The sequence below is a fragment of the Lepidochelys kempii genome, chromosome 6 (assembly GCF_965140285.1).
Source record: "Lepidochelys kempii isolate rLepKem1 chromosome 6, rLepKem1.hap1, whole genome shotgun sequence".
NCBI lineage: Eukaryota > Metazoa > Chordata > Testudines > Cheloniidae > Lepidochelys > Lepidochelys kempii.
Genome location: NC_136385.1, coordinates 39,587,206 through 39,602,413, shown reverse-complemented (window position 1 = coordinate 39,602,413; position 15,208 = coordinate 39,587,206). Strand labels below are relative to the sequence as shown.

Here is a 15,208-nt window from a genome sequence, read left to right as displayed (position 1 = left end):
GGCTCTAAGACCCTCCCCCCACGCTGGGTTTCAGAGCCTGGGCTCCAACCCAAGCCGGAGTAAGTATACAGCTATTTTTAGCCCAGAATGTGAGCTACGCAAGCCCAATTCAGTTGAACCAGACTCTGAGATTTGCTGCTGTGGAGGGAGTTTCACTGCATAGATGTACCCCCAGAGCCCTCCCTGGCTGAGTCTATTCCTCCAGGGAGTGGGGAGGGGATATGACACTAGAAATTGGGAAGGAGGGTACTGTTTATGAGCCTGACTTCTTTCCCCAGGTCACTCAGGACCCACTTTAAGACTTGGGGTGGGGAGAAGTCTCCCCTTGGGACTTGCATCCTGAGTTGACTGACTGGCATTGTCCTCATCTTTACAGCCTCTCCCTGCTTTGTTCAGAGACTCCCGGTCTGCTTTTTCCATGTTGAAGTCGCCCGCACATCCCTCTTTGACTCATGGCCCCAGGACCTAACAGAGTTTGGGCCGGAAAGCTGGGTACAGTTCACAGTCTTCCAAGCCAGTCTCACAGATGGGGCGTTGTTTAGATTTTGCCCTGTGCTTTTCGGGCTGCTCCATCACATCTGAGCAGTGCAGAGAAGCCAGCAGAGAGGCATGGTAGCAGAGCTCAAAGTGAGTTAAGTCACCTGACTGTAAGCCAACCCCGGGATGAGAGAGACTAGGGAGGGAAAACTGCTCACCCTTGCCCCCAAAAACCCCGAAAAGAGGAAAATAGGTGGCAGCAACAGAACCACCATTCACATGCTGCCACAGAGGGGGTGTAGCCAGAATGAGTAGTGCCAAGACTTCTATGCATCTCTGCGCTGCAGAGGGGGGAGCAGCCCAGATGTCCAGAACTGTGGGAGGTGCTGGGCTACAGAAAAGAAATTATACAGTGGAAATTACTTTAACTTCTTATTGATAAAACATCACCAGAGCTGTTCAAAGAAATAAAGTGAACTTATGAGACAGAGGCTGGTCACAGATAAAAAATTTCCCTGGGTCGCTGAGCTGTGGCCCCTTTGCAACAATCAGGAATTGTTTAGACTTGGGAGTTAAGATGACAAGCAGCTAGGGTACATCTACACTGTGTTTTAAAACCCACGGCAGCAAATCTTTGAGCCTGGGTCTACAGCCTTGGGATCATGCTACGGTGTTGGAACCAGCAGTGCTGCAGCCTGATCCTGAATGACCATAGCTGTGGATTTTAAAACACAGTGTAGATGTACCCTTAAGTAAAATAAGGGCACTTTGAGTACAGTGAGTTGCCTTTACAAATGTTTAGGGCTTTTATTTCACTTTCTTTGCAACATAAAATTACCACAAGTATTTCCTAACTTCTCTATATGTTAATACAGGAAATAGCTAAAGAGCACTGCAAATACTGACATAATGTTGTTTAGTTAAAGGCATTTGGAAAGTTTTTTCAGGTGACTCCTGTCACTTACACTAGTTACTCAAGAATGAGTGAGACTTTTATTTATTTCTCTGATAGTATCTGACAGAAACGTAATTATTAAGAACATACAGATCAGCATTATAGGATGACTACATTTTTTTTAAATATGTTTGATGTTGTAGAGGTTTATCTACATAAAGCATAATTTTTGTGGTGTTCTTAATAGATTCTTGAACCTCGCTTTAATGGTGACACACTGGCAATGCTTCTTAACATTCCACCTCAAAAGACCCTCCTGAGACGGCACCTGACCACTAACTTTAATGTGTTAATTGGGCCAGAAGCACAACAAGAAAAAAGAGAAATAATGGAATCTACAGCTTACACACCTCTGACTACCACTGCTAAAGTTCGGGTATGCCACTCTGAATTCTAGGATCTCTCAGTGTAGTTCAGTTTGCTTTTCTTACAAACTAAGGGGCCAACTCTGGGAAGTGGGGGAGGCCAGTTCCCACTAAGGTTACATTTTAGTTATTCTTAATTTTAGTCTTCTTTGATATTCTTAATACACAGAGATTCAGCACAAACCCATCATAATTTACTAAAGAAATAAACATGCAATATCAATACCTTTTATTCAAAGGAAACGCAATCCAAAACAAAATATTCATTTTTATCAATAACTGTTCCCAGTTTTAACAAAGATTTAACCAAGTTTCATAAAAAAATTTCTGAACTGAATAGCGTTGAAAATTTAAAATCCTCTTCTTTTGAGCTCCTACAGTATGTTTGATGCCAAGTATACAAATGGTATCTGTTAAATCAGAGCTTTTCCCAGTGGCCTAATACAGTGTTAGGATTTGCAGAACATATACATCAACTCTAATTGAAGCCAAAAATAGAGCGAGGGCTGTTTGTAGACCTGATCTTGCGGATACTTATGCACGAGTGACTTCATTTTTGTATTGATTTCAATGGAGTCTCTCAGATAGGTAAGTGCTATGCTTGCTACCTATGACCCCAGCTTAAGACCATCCTTGTTGAGAGAAGTACTGAAGCCTACACTTGTGGCTTTGACTCAGCAAAGTACTTAAGCACCTGCGTAACTATAGACACATGAATTGTCCAACTGAAGTAGTGCTAGCTGTGTAACTTTAAATAATAGTTTAACATATGATGTTTTCAGTTGGCAACTGTATGACCAGCGAAGTCAATTAATCTGAGCTATGGTCAAACCCTACTAAATCACGCCAATGGGGGGGGAGATTTTTCATGAATTAGCAAATATACAGACAACCATGATTTTAAAAAACTGTCACAAAACACACTTGTTCAACTGTGAGAATTCATCATGATCCTAGTAAATGTACTGTAGTATAGCTAGCAAAGATAATCGAGGGGTGTTAATCTCAGCACAGTGTTCTGCTATTATATCCTTTAGTAACAAACCTACAAGGAGGGATGATTAAAGCTGCATTTTTCTAGTTTGTAGACTTCAGTCAAGATTTGTGCATTGTTGGCATGTACAAAATTGTAACTTCAAACTAGATTTTACATTTTAGACCAGTTGTTTCTCTTATGTAAAACTTTATATTTCATTATTTTAGCCAAAGAAACTTGGATTTTCACATTTTGGAAACCTAAGAAAAAAGAAATTTGATGAATCTACAGATTACATTTGTCCCATGGACACAAATCCAGGTGCAACTAATGGTACTCAGAAGAGCTATGGTGGATACAAAGGACTTAATCAACTCACTGATAGGGAATTGGACAAACTGGATCAGGTGGGACAAATAGATTGATGTCATTCTCATCTCTCATCCTCTACATGCATTCCAAAGCTTGCCAATTACCTTTTGTTACCATATAACAAAGTCTCTGCTACATCCGCATGAACTTATTGAGAACGTACGTATGGGCTGTGGATGCTTTTGAAGAGTTTTATACTGAGAATGTCAGATGAATTATATTTTTAATCTTTGTAAGCGTAAACCCATCTATCTTCAAGCCCTTTTTCAGGTACATCAAACCTTTACGCTAAGAAGGTTAATGTATTGGACTGTTAAATTTGGGGTTAAACACCAAATTTTTTTTGTACTTTTAATTATATAATCCATGAGTACTGCACAGAGAAATTTTATCTTTATAAGTGGTTTGTAATGTAATAAAATCTTATTCAGATCAGTTTGTACAGAGGTATCAATTTGTATTTTATTCTCGTAAGTACAACTGGATTGTATATTTTAAGACGTTAAACTGAAGAGTGCATCATTTGCACCATGTAAATGTATTACATACTTTATGAAATAATTATGCTTAAGCATATAAACACATGAACATTATCAATTAGACAATAAAAGAATACTTCCATTTTGTTACATATGTAGTGATCACTTTCTCTCTGTAATGGAATTTAGTTTACACATCACACACAAACAGTAGGTTTCCATAAAAACTCTATCCAGCCTCCTTCCTGACAAAGTCTGTGTAAAGTACTTCAAACCCTGAAAAAGGGAGCTGTTGGACGTTGTGAGAGCTTCTGTAGTGCACGAGAGCCAGATAGGGGCAGATCCTCTGCTGGTGTAAATTATCATCGCTCCAGTGACTTCCGTAGAGCTATGACAACTTGCATTAGCTCAGACTGTCCCAGAGAGAAGCCAGATTAAATAATTCTCCTAAGTGAGAAACCAGATAAGAGAATGATCACAAAATTGATATGACTGATAATTCATTTTTCATTTGCATGGTTTACTGCATCTAACACATCATTTGTGCTCATTACCTAACCACTGTCTTTTCTGGTATAAGTCTGTGCTGTGTTATTTAGAGGACCCCGTTAACAAAAATGTTTTAGCATGTGTTTTAGTGATAAAAGGGTGATATATTTCACATATAGTGGCTCCTGTGTTAGTGTTAAATAAGATTAACAATACTATGTTAAAGAAATGAGAGGACCAAATCCCAACAGAGTTGAGCGCTGTCAGTATCTGTTGTGAATGTACTGTAGTTTGATGCTCGACATGTTTACTGAAAGGAAATGTCCAGTTACAAGGTAAACGCAGCATCTAAGTGGTGCATAGTCTCCACTGATTCTGCTCACCGTCTGAACGGGGTAACTTTTGCCCACAGTAAATTAGTGTGTATATCTGATTAAAAAAACAATTGAAAAACTGAAAATAAGTAACTCCAATATTTTGTAAACAACTGCTGCCCGTGTTCCAGTAGATAGAGTTTACTGAAGCAGTATGGATTTGATTTAACTTTAATATTCCACCATTCTGGACCCCATTTTAAATTACTAAATACAACTGTTACAAAATATTTTGAATATTAAAAAAATTTAATGACAGTCCATCTTCCAGCTAAAAAAATGACCTGGAAGTGAACACAATGTATTTACACATTTGTACAGTGAAAAATTCATACTTTAAATAAACCACGACTGAACCCCCTTTACATTTTAGGCCACCTGATGGGCTCAAACAATTTATATCCTTTTTTAAGATCAATAAGAGAGCATGAAGAGTACTTGTATTACCTGCCTAGTAGGAATGCACCACATGCATTATTGAATGCATCTTGAATGCTTTTGACTTCTAGAAAATATTACTGCAACACACGGCACTATAATTCATGAGAGCAAACGGATGAATTCTTAAATTTGCTAGCGTGTGTAATATTTGTACTGAAGGATTAAAGAATGCCTTGTTCTCATCAGAAATTGATCTTCCTATCATCACTGCATTTTCACTGCATTATGCTGGCATAAGAGTATTTTTTTTCTTTTGATGTGTGAGGTGTTATGTACAATATGTATATTTATTTCCGCATAACTTTGAGAACTCATTTTTAGCACATTTCAAAGTGTAGTAATTCATCATGGTGAGATTGTGTTTTTCTCAAGGCAGAATCTCCTCCAAAAGATGCATGTAGAGTCTGGATAAAATTGTAGTTACTGTCTAATTTGATCTAGTTACTGACTGATTTTACAGATGGAACATTCAGAAGGAACAGTAATGCAAATAGGGGTGCTCTCTCAAGGCATAAGCAACCTCACGGTATGTACCAATTTATACTTGCTGTAAAGTCACAAACTTATCCTGCTAGAATGCAGTGAAAGTTAAAGGACCAGCAGTCCTCTAGAGTAAGTGTTCCAGTGTTCATGTTATAGACTCCTTATTTACAGCCTACTTACATATCCATACTTCAGAAAATCTTTATTTTTAAATAAGTTGTCAGTCCTCTATTCATAGTGGATGGCCGAAGTTGAACTTAAGTGGTGCATAGTCTCCACTTATTCTGCTCACCCTCTGAAAATGGGTGAGTTTTGCCCACAGTAAATTAGTGTCTATACCTGATAAAAAACAATTGAAAAATTGAAAAGTAAATAAATAAGCAATTGCTGTCCCCTGCTCCCTTAGACAGAGTTCACTTTACTGAAGCAGTATGGATTTGATTCTGTATCTAACATATAGAATCGCATAACGTGTAAAATTAATGGCTGCATTGGTGCAGCTGCTTTAAGTAGATTAACTCATTCACTGGAAAGCAAAATGGATGGTCATGTAACATGAAAGTATTTTTATCCACTATGTCACGCACCTGTGAGACTCATTGATGCGGATCATCCCACTATGTTACATATAATCAGGTGGCCTATAATGCCTGAAATATTTATATCATCAAATAAGCTACATCAAGACAGTAAATTCCTGCTGTCATGAATCAGATCTAATTACAGTTGGATTGCTTTGCCATTGCTATACACATCTAACTGAACATACTTCTTACTGGTCTATATACTGTTTACTTTCAGGATATGCTAAGCCAAGATGAAACGCTGAATGACAGCAGATTTTTAACACCTACCTTTGAAGACTGGAGATGATGACCATGACCAAGAACACTGTTATACTCCACTTGTATCCAGAGAACTGGCTGATGAAAGCTGGGTGCTATATGCAGAAAATAGCTTAGGCTTTTCTGCCACTAAGAAGTGTAAAATGTATATGATTATGATGCAGCAACACCTTACAGGTTAAAAAAAACACTGTGTTCTGTGTTGGGTATTTTTACATGGGTATTAAGAAAAATTATGCAAAATATTTCTCATCATCCAGAGAGGGTAAAATTGAAAAATGATTAAGACTAGTAGAAGATTTCTTTACAGATTTATGACTACTTTTATACAGTGGATTTATGCACTGTTACCTGCTAAATTATCTGTTTTATAATTTTGTACTTTTATAATTAACTTGCAATGTAGCAATAACATAAGCAGAATATGCCTCTGTCACAGAATAAGGGTCCTCTTCATATTAAATGATAGTGGCGAGGATGATACTTTGACAATTCCAGTGACTTTCTATCATGCTATATGATTCATGGTGCAGCAGATGCTATCTTGGGATCTGACAGACCCTGGTGCAGACAGTTGTTTACTGAACCATTGCTAAAAAAACTGCAGTCTGGTATAGAGATAGGATTGGCTTTAAGATTTTGAGACTCCCTAAAGAGGAAGAAGGGACTTCATCCCTCATTCACTCTTCCTCTGCTTCTGTACCTCTCCTTGTCTCTGCTTTTTCTATCCTGATTATACTATTGGGATGAAGAGAAAGGACAGATCACCTTTCACCCCTCATGAAGCCCTAGCAGGTGGGTGTGTTCTTAAACAGGCCAGCAGAGAGCATGCTGAACCTTACTCTGCTCTCTCTACAATGAGAAATTTGCTTACAGCAGGAAATCCCATCTTCAGTTTGAGACTGCAAAGGAAATTGAGAGACCCAAAAGTTGGCTTTTCTTAGAAAATGACTCTCTTAACGCATGACTTAACACATAAACAAGTACTGTGTGTGTTTGTGGTCTGGGAACAGGCAGAAAATTCATTTAACTTAAAATGCACATTTAAACTACCAAAATGGTGCATACCACCCTCGCTACAGATACCTCAAGGTGAGTGCAATAAAAGTTTTAGCCCAGTACATAGATGAAAGTTCCTTGTACAATTGGAACATTTCAGTAAGCTCCGCTGAATTTTGAGTCAAAATGACTAGAGGAGCTACAAAGCACAGTTTAACAGGTAGTGTGAAACTTAGCACAGATGGTTGGAAAACCAGGAGGAAGTGATAGACTCCAAGTCCTTTACTCCCTGAATTGCATTCAGCATACTATAAGCTATATAAATATATATGGATTCCACATACTGGCATGACTGAGATGTGGTTAGAAACAAGTTGTAATGTTTGCCGCTTTTAAAAAAACAAGTTTCTCATGCAAAGAGTCCTGTGGCACCTTATAGACTAACAGACTTATTGGAGCATACGCTTTCATGAGTGAATACCCACCTTGTTGGATGCATGTAGTGGAAATTTCCAGAGGCAGGTATAAATATGCAAGCAAGAATCAGGCTAGGGATAACGAGGTTAGTTCAATCAGGGAGGATGAGGCCCTCTTCTAGCAGTTGAGGTGTAAACACCAAGGGAGGAGAAACTGCTTTTGTAGTTGGCTAGCCAGTCACAGTCTTTGTTTAAGCCTGAGCTGTTGTTGCCAAATTTGCAAATGTACTGAAGCTCCGCAGTTTCTCTTTGAAGTCTGATCCTGAAGTTTTTTTGCTGCAGGATGGCTACCTTTAAATCTGCTATCGTGTGTCCAGGGAGGTTGAAGTGTTCTCCTACAGGTTTTTGTATATTGCCATTCCTAATATCTGATTTGTGTCCATTTATCCTTTTACGGAGGCACAGTCCAGTTTGGCCGATGTACATAGCAAAGGGGCTGTCAAGATTCCTTCCCCACTCTGAACTCTAGGGTACAGATGTGGGGACCTGCATGAAAAACATCCTAAGCTTATCTTTACCAGCTTAGGTCAAAACTTCCCCAAGGTACAAAATATTCCACCCTTTGTCCTTGGATTGGCTGCTACCACCACCAAACTAATACTGGTTACTGGGGAAGAGCTGTTTGGAAACGTCTTTCCCCCCAAAATACTTCCCAAAACCTTGCACCCCACTTCCTGGACAAGGTTTGGTAAAAAGCCTCACCAATTTGCCTAGGTGACTACAGACCCAGACCCTTGGATCTTAAGAACAATGAACTATCCTCCCAGCACTTGCACCCCCCCGTTCCTGGGGAATGTTGGATAAAAAGCCTCACCAATTTGCATAGGTGACCACATACCCAAACCCTTGGATCAGAACAATGAAAAAGCATTCAGTTTCTTACAAGAAGACTTTTAATAGAGATAGAAGTAAATAGAAGTAAAGAAATCCCCCCGTAACATCAGGATGGTAGATACCTTACAGGGTAATTAGATTCAAAACATAGAGAACCCCTCTAGACAAAACCTTAAGTTATAAAAAGATACACAGACAGAAATAGTTATTCTATTCAGCACAGTTCTTTTCTCAGCCATTTAAAGAAATCATAATTTAACGCATACCTAGTTAGATTACTTACTAAAAGTTCTAAGACTCCATTCCTGGTCTATCCCCGGCAAAGAAGCCGACAGACAGACAGACAGATCCTTTGTTTCTCTCCCTCCTCCCAGCTTTTGAAAGTATCTTGTCTCCTCATTGGTCATTTTGGTCAGGTGCCAGCGAGGTTACCTTTAGCTTCTTAACCTTTTACAGGTGAGAGGAGCTTTTTCTCTGGCCAGGAGGGATTTTAAAGGGGTTTATCCTTCCCTTTATATTTATGACAGGGGCACTGCTGGCACATGATGGCATGTTATATTGGTGGACGTGCAGGTGAATGAACCGGTGATGGTGTCGCTGGTGTAGATATGTGGACAGAGTTGGCACTGAAGTTTGTTGCATGGATTGGTTCCTGAGTTAGAGGTACTGTGGTGTGATGTGTCATTACTGGTGAGAATATTCTTCAGGTTGGCGGGTTGTCTGTGGGCAAGGACTGGCCTGCCTCCCAAGTCCTGTAGACCTCTCTACAAAGGAAAAAGAACTGTAAGCCGCCACATGGGGCCACAACAGTGGTATCCCTAACTCACCCAGCAATATAGTCAATCTGTCCAGCTACACACTCGGCCCGGCAGAAGAATCTGTCCTATCTCGGGGACTCTCTTTTTGCCCCACCCGCCCCACAAACATGCTACAGTTCTGCGGTGATCTGGAAGCCTACTTTCGCCATCTCCGACTCAAAGAATACTTTCAAGATAACACGGAACAGCGCACTGATACACAGATACCCTCCCACGGACTCCTGAGGGTCAAAATGACAGTCTGGACCTATACATAGAATGCTTCCGCCAACGTGCACAGGCAGAAATTGTGGAAAAACATCACTTGCCTCATAACCTAAGACATGCAGAATGCAATGCCACCCACAGCCTCAGAAACAACCCTGACATTATACTTGAAGAAGCTGATAAAGGAGGTGCTGTTGTCATCATGAACAGGTCTGACTACCAAAAGGAGGCTGCCAGATAACTCTCCAATACCAAATTCTACAGGCCACTTTCCTCAGATCCCATTGAGGAATACACTAAGAAACTGCACAATCTACTCAGGACACTCCCTACACTAACACAGGAACAAATCAACATAAAATAACCCCGGTCGGGACTCTAAGGGTATCTACTACCCAAGATCCACAAACCTGGAAATCCTGGACACTGTATCATCTCGGGCATTGGCCCTCTCACTGAAGTCTGGATATGTGGACTCTCTACTCGGACCGTACGCTACCAGCACTCCCAGCTATCTTCGTGACACCACTGATTTCCTGAGAAAACTACAATGCATTGGTGATCTTCCAGAAAACACCATCCTAGCCCCCATGGATGTAGAGGCTCTCTACACAAACATCCCAAGATGGAATACAAGCTGTCAGGAACAGTATCCCTGATGATGCCACAGCACAACTGGTTGCTGAACTCTGTGACTTTATCCTCACGGACAATAATTTCAAATTTGGTGACAATATATTCCTCCAGACCAGTGGCACCACTATGGGCACCACAATATGCCAGTGTTTTTATGGCTGACCTGGAACAATGCTCTCATCCACTCACGCCCCTTCTCTACCTACATTACACTGATGACATCATCATCATCTGGACCCATGGGAAGGAAACCCTGGAAGAATTCCACCACAATTTCAACAGCTTCCACCCCACCATCAACCTCAGCCTGGACTAATCTACACGGGAGGTCCACTTCCTAGACACCCCGGTGCAAATAAGCGACGGTCACGTTAACACCACCCTATACCGAAAACCCACCGACCGCTATGCCTACCTTCGTGCCTCCAGCTTCCATTCCGGACACACCACACGATCCATTGTCTACAGCCAAGCGCTGAGGTACAACCACATTTGCTCGAACCCCTCAGACAGAGACCAACACCAACAAGATCTTCACCACGCATTCTCAAAACTACGATACCCGCATAAGGAAATAAGGAAACAGATCCCGATGTGTACCCAGAAGCCTCCTGCTGCGAGACAAGCCCAATAAAGAAACCAACAGCACTCCACTGGCCATCACATACAGTCCTCAGTTAAAACCTCTCCAACGTATCATCAGTGATCTACAACCCATCCTGGATAACGATCCCTCACTTTCACAGGCCTTGGGAGGCAGGCCAGTCCTCGCCCACAGACAACCCGCCAACCTGAAGCATATTCTCACCAGCAGTGACACACTGCACCATAGTAACTCAGGAACCAATCCATGCAACAAACCTCGATGCCAACTTGCCCACATATCTACACCAGCGACACCATCACAGGACCTAACCAGATCAGCCACACCATCACCGGTTCATTCACCTGCACGTCCACCAATATAATATGCCATCATGTGCCAGCAATGCCCCTCTGCTGTGTACATTGGCCAAACTGGACAGTCCCTACATAAAAGGATAAATGGACACAAATCAGATATTAGGAATGGCAATATACAAAAACCTGTAGGAGAACACTTCAATCTCCCTAGACACACACTAGCAGATTTAAAGGTAGCCATCCTGCAGCAAAAAAATTTCAGGACCAGATTTCAAAGAGAAACTGCTGAGCTTCCGTTCATTTGCAAATTTGGCACCATCAGCTCAGGCTTAAAGACTGTGACTGGCTAGCCAACTACACAAGCAGTTTCTCCTCCCTTGGTGTTCACACCAACTGCTAGAAGAGGGCCTCATCCTCCCTGATTGAACTAACCTCATTATCCCTAGCCTGATTCTTGCTTGCATATTTATACCTGCCTCTGGAAATTTCCACTCCATGCATCTGACGAAGTGGGTATTTACCCACAAAAGCTTATGCTCCAATACGTCTGTTAGTCTATAAGGTGCCACAGGACTCTTTGCTGCTTTTACAGATCCAGACTGATACTTGTTTTTTTAAGAGAGTACCTGCTGTTATACTTTTCCCTTAACTGTTCTCTCTTCATTCCAGTCTCCTATACGTGCTTAATGTAAAGCACTACCCTAATATAACTCTAGCAAACTACAGCCAACATAACATGCAAAGGTCACTAGTTAGGAAATGCTAGGTAGGGCTGCAGCGCTGGTGTTAGTATAGCTTATTGCTTAGTATAGATTGGCCAAATCCGCTCTGCAGATTTTCGTGGCATCATGCTAGCATAGCTGAGAGAGAAACTTGAGCTACGTCTCAAGATATGTTGCAATAAATCCAGAAGTGTTCTGCTCCAAAAGAAATTAAAGATATTAAATGATGAAATATAGCAAGAGACTGTGACTCTCCCTTGCGTATACATCTAAGGAAAAGCAAATGATGAATGTTTTATGATCTCCAATAGGATATAAATATAGTGGTGCAGTTCTTTTCTGGAGACCTGATTATCAGTCAGATATAGAATCACAGAAATATAAGACTGGAAGGAAACTTGATAAGTCATCTAGTCCTGTCCCCTGCACTGGGGCAGGACTAAATATTAGCTAGACCATCCCTGACAGGTGTTTGTCATTGGAGGTTTTTAAGAACAGGTTAGACAGATTCCACAACCTCCCCAGATACTTTGTTCCTATTCTTACAGAACCTTACAGTTAGGAAGTTTCTCATGTCTAACCTAAATCTCCTTTGTTTCAGTTAAGCCCATTGCTTTTTGACGTGTCCTCAGTAGTAAGGACAACAATTTTAACAACTTTTTATGTATTTGAAGACTTATGTTTCTCATCAGTCTTCTCCCGTTTTTTTCAGTTTTTCCTCTTAGGTCATGTTTCTTAGACCTTTAATCGCTTTTGTTGCTCTCCTCTGGACTTTCTCCAATTTGTCCACATCTTTCCTAGAGTACAGTACCCAGAACTGGACACAATACTCCAGTTGAGGCTTATCAGTGCTGAGTAGAGAAGAAGGAATTACTTCTCTTGTCTTGTTTATGACACTCCAGCTAATACATCCCAGAATAATATTTGCTTTTTTTGAAACAGTAGTATATTGTTGACCCATAGTGATCCACTCTAAATCCCCAGATCCTTTTCTGCAGTATTCCTTCCTAGGCAGTTCTTTCCCATTTGTATTTGTGCAACTGATTATTCCTTCTTAAGAGTAGTAATTTGCACTTGTCTTTATTTCATAAATAAGGCATTTCATAAATGCCTTTCAAAACCATTTCTCCAGGTTGTCAATATCATTTTGAATTCTAATACTGTCCTCCAAACTGCAACCCCTCCCATCTTGGTATCCTCTCCTCAAACAGGAAGTTACACCTACAAGCTCCAGTGCAGATATACCAAAACAGTGCAGGCTGCCCATGGAGCTAGAGGTAACTGGCAGTCCTGCTTGCTGCACATAAAAGCTAGAAGTTATGCCTGCAAAGCCACCTTCCATCCCTTCTACCTTAAGGTTTCTCTTCAGCTGTCAGCCAGGTAGACTGACAGGGCTGTATGGGCCTCAACAGGCGTCCCCCAGGAGTAGGGCTGCAGTAATGACTCCCCACACACATGTTCACTACCACAGTACTAGTAGGCTATTTTGTACTGGGCAATTCCAAAAACAGTCTTGACAGGGTTGTGAAACAAAGATATTTGATTTTGGAAGATATAATGGGCTTGAATTAAACACTTTCAGAGGGTGGGTTACTGGTTAGATCTCATCCCTTTTGGTTGCAATGAGGTTTAATTTTGTGTGTTCTGATGCTAAACCATGTTTGGAAAGATTTCTCAGGGTATGTCAATGCCAGACATGCCTCTTTCAAAAGAGCTTAAAGTCGGGCTGTTTTCACTTAAGTGCTATTCAGAATGAGTAAGGGGTGACCCTTATTCATAGGACTAGTTAAAGAGCAAGGCATTACTCACTGAGTAAAGTTATGGCCCAATCTAGCCCTTACTGCACAAACTTCAAAGTGTGACGCAAATGGGGAAATGAGACATGAACTGCAGTCATAGAACTGACTTCTCCTAAAGACTAGTTAACAAGTTTGTGTATAAATCTCTCTCCTGTTAGAAATTAACAGCTAATTTCCACTACGCCTATTGTGCAAAATGAACTTTAATGTATGGAGCCAGTAGAATTGTTTATGATAGAGGCTGGCATTTTCAAAAGTCCCATTCACTTAACAGGGATCAGAGTTAGGTTTTTAATGAATACTTTTGATATTTCTCCCTGGTGTCTGTTTGAACACATGGTTATCATTTTAGTGTACTCTGTGCACCTTAGATGAATTTGCCTGTGAATGTGTAATTAACTGTGTTTGTTTTGTACAAATGTTGACTCAATGTACACTGACAGAGCAGAGAAGGGTAGTTTTGCACCCTAAGATGTTTCAAGCAGGCCATACTGTAAGTATTATTTTTAAAAATCCAGTTCCAGTGTGTTGGGTTGTGAACTTAAGTGTTCTGTTAACTTATATTTGAATACTAGAGTATCTTATTTGATATATAAAATAAAAGTGAAAAGTTCACAAAATACAAACACTGACCTTTGGGCAATCATACTGTAATAAATAAATGCTGTATGTTTGTCTATATTCCATGTTGACTCTGTATAGTACATTTTATATATGCCTGGGCAGCTGGGGAATTTTAAAGTTTGTTGAAGAGCAAATGGGGGTAAATGAATAGTTAAGAAGAGTACCTTGTATCATACCCAGAGAGGCAATGGGGCTAGAATACCAATGGAGTCAGAATACCTGGGTTCTATTCCCATTTCTGCCAGTCACTTGCTATATGCTTGGGTATTTCAGTTAACCTCTGTGTTTCTCTGTCTATTCAATGAGCATACCCACTTTGAGAAAAAAATCTATAGATGGAAAAATGCTCTGTAACAGCTCAGTGTCAAAATATATTTAAGCATTTCTTAAAGCTTATAAACTTCACCCTCAGAATGAATAAGAATCCTTTAAGTGTTATCATTTAGCTTTATAATACTTATAGCAATTACTTGGTAACATTTTAAAATTATCATCACAATGAATAAATATGCAATTTTCAGAGTAGCAGCCGTGTTAGTCTGTATTCGCAAAAAGAAAAGGAGGACTTGTGGCACCTTAGAGACTAACCAATTGAGCATAAGCTTTCGTGAGCTACAGCTCACGTCATCGGATGCATTCAGTGGAAAATATAGTGAGGAGATTTATATACACACAGAACATGAAAAAATGGGTGTTTATCATACACACTGTAAGGAGAGTGATCACTTAAGATGAGCTATTACCAGCAGGAGAGTGGTTCTCCCCCCCCACTCTCCTGCTGGTAATAGCTCATCTTAAGTGATCACTCTCCTTACAGTGTGTATGATAAACACCCATTTTTTCATGTTCTGTGTGTATATAAATCTCCTCACTATATTTTCCACTGAATGCATCCGATGACGTGAGCTGTAGCTCACAAAAGCTTATGCTCAAA

The 15,208-nt window shown here is 40.4% G+C and overlaps 2 protein-coding genes across 18 annotated transcripts in view; one reads left to right on the top strand and one right to left on the bottom strand.

The window, feature by feature from the left end:
• The window catches only part of PPFIBP2 (PPFIB scaffold protein 2), a 217,182-nt gene extending 213,605 nt beyond the window's left edge, over positions 1 to 3,577 (top strand). For all 15 annotated transcript variants that reach the window (XM_073347678.2, XM_073347667.2, XM_073347677.2 and 12 more), the window contains 2 exons: positions 1,620 to 1,808; positions 3,001 to 3,577. In XM_073347678.2, coding sequence (XP_073203779.2) covers positions 1,620 to 1,808; positions 3,001 to 3,198 — 387 coding nt within the window. In that variant the 3' untranslated portion in view covers positions 3,199 to 3,577. The remainder of the gene's footprint in view (positions 1 to 1,619; positions 1,809 to 3,000) is intronic.
• A 37-nt stretch (positions 3,578 to 3,614) lies between these two features.
• The window catches only part of CYB5R2 (cytochrome b5 reductase 2), a 35,252-nt gene continuing 23,658 nt past the window's right edge, over positions 3,615 to 15,208 (bottom strand). Inside the window, exons 12-14 of one of the 3 annotated variants that reach the window (XR_012159359.2) lie at positions 6,266 to 6,385; positions 5,592 to 5,750; positions 3,615 to 4,071 (exon numbers count right to left, since the gene is read on the bottom strand). The gene's annotated coding sequence lies outside the window, so the exon portion shown is untranslated. The remainder of the gene's footprint in view (positions 4,072 to 5,591; positions 5,751 to 6,265; positions 6,386 to 15,208) is intronic. The other 2 variants (XR_012159358.2, XR_012159360.2) reach the window with 2 other exon arrangements.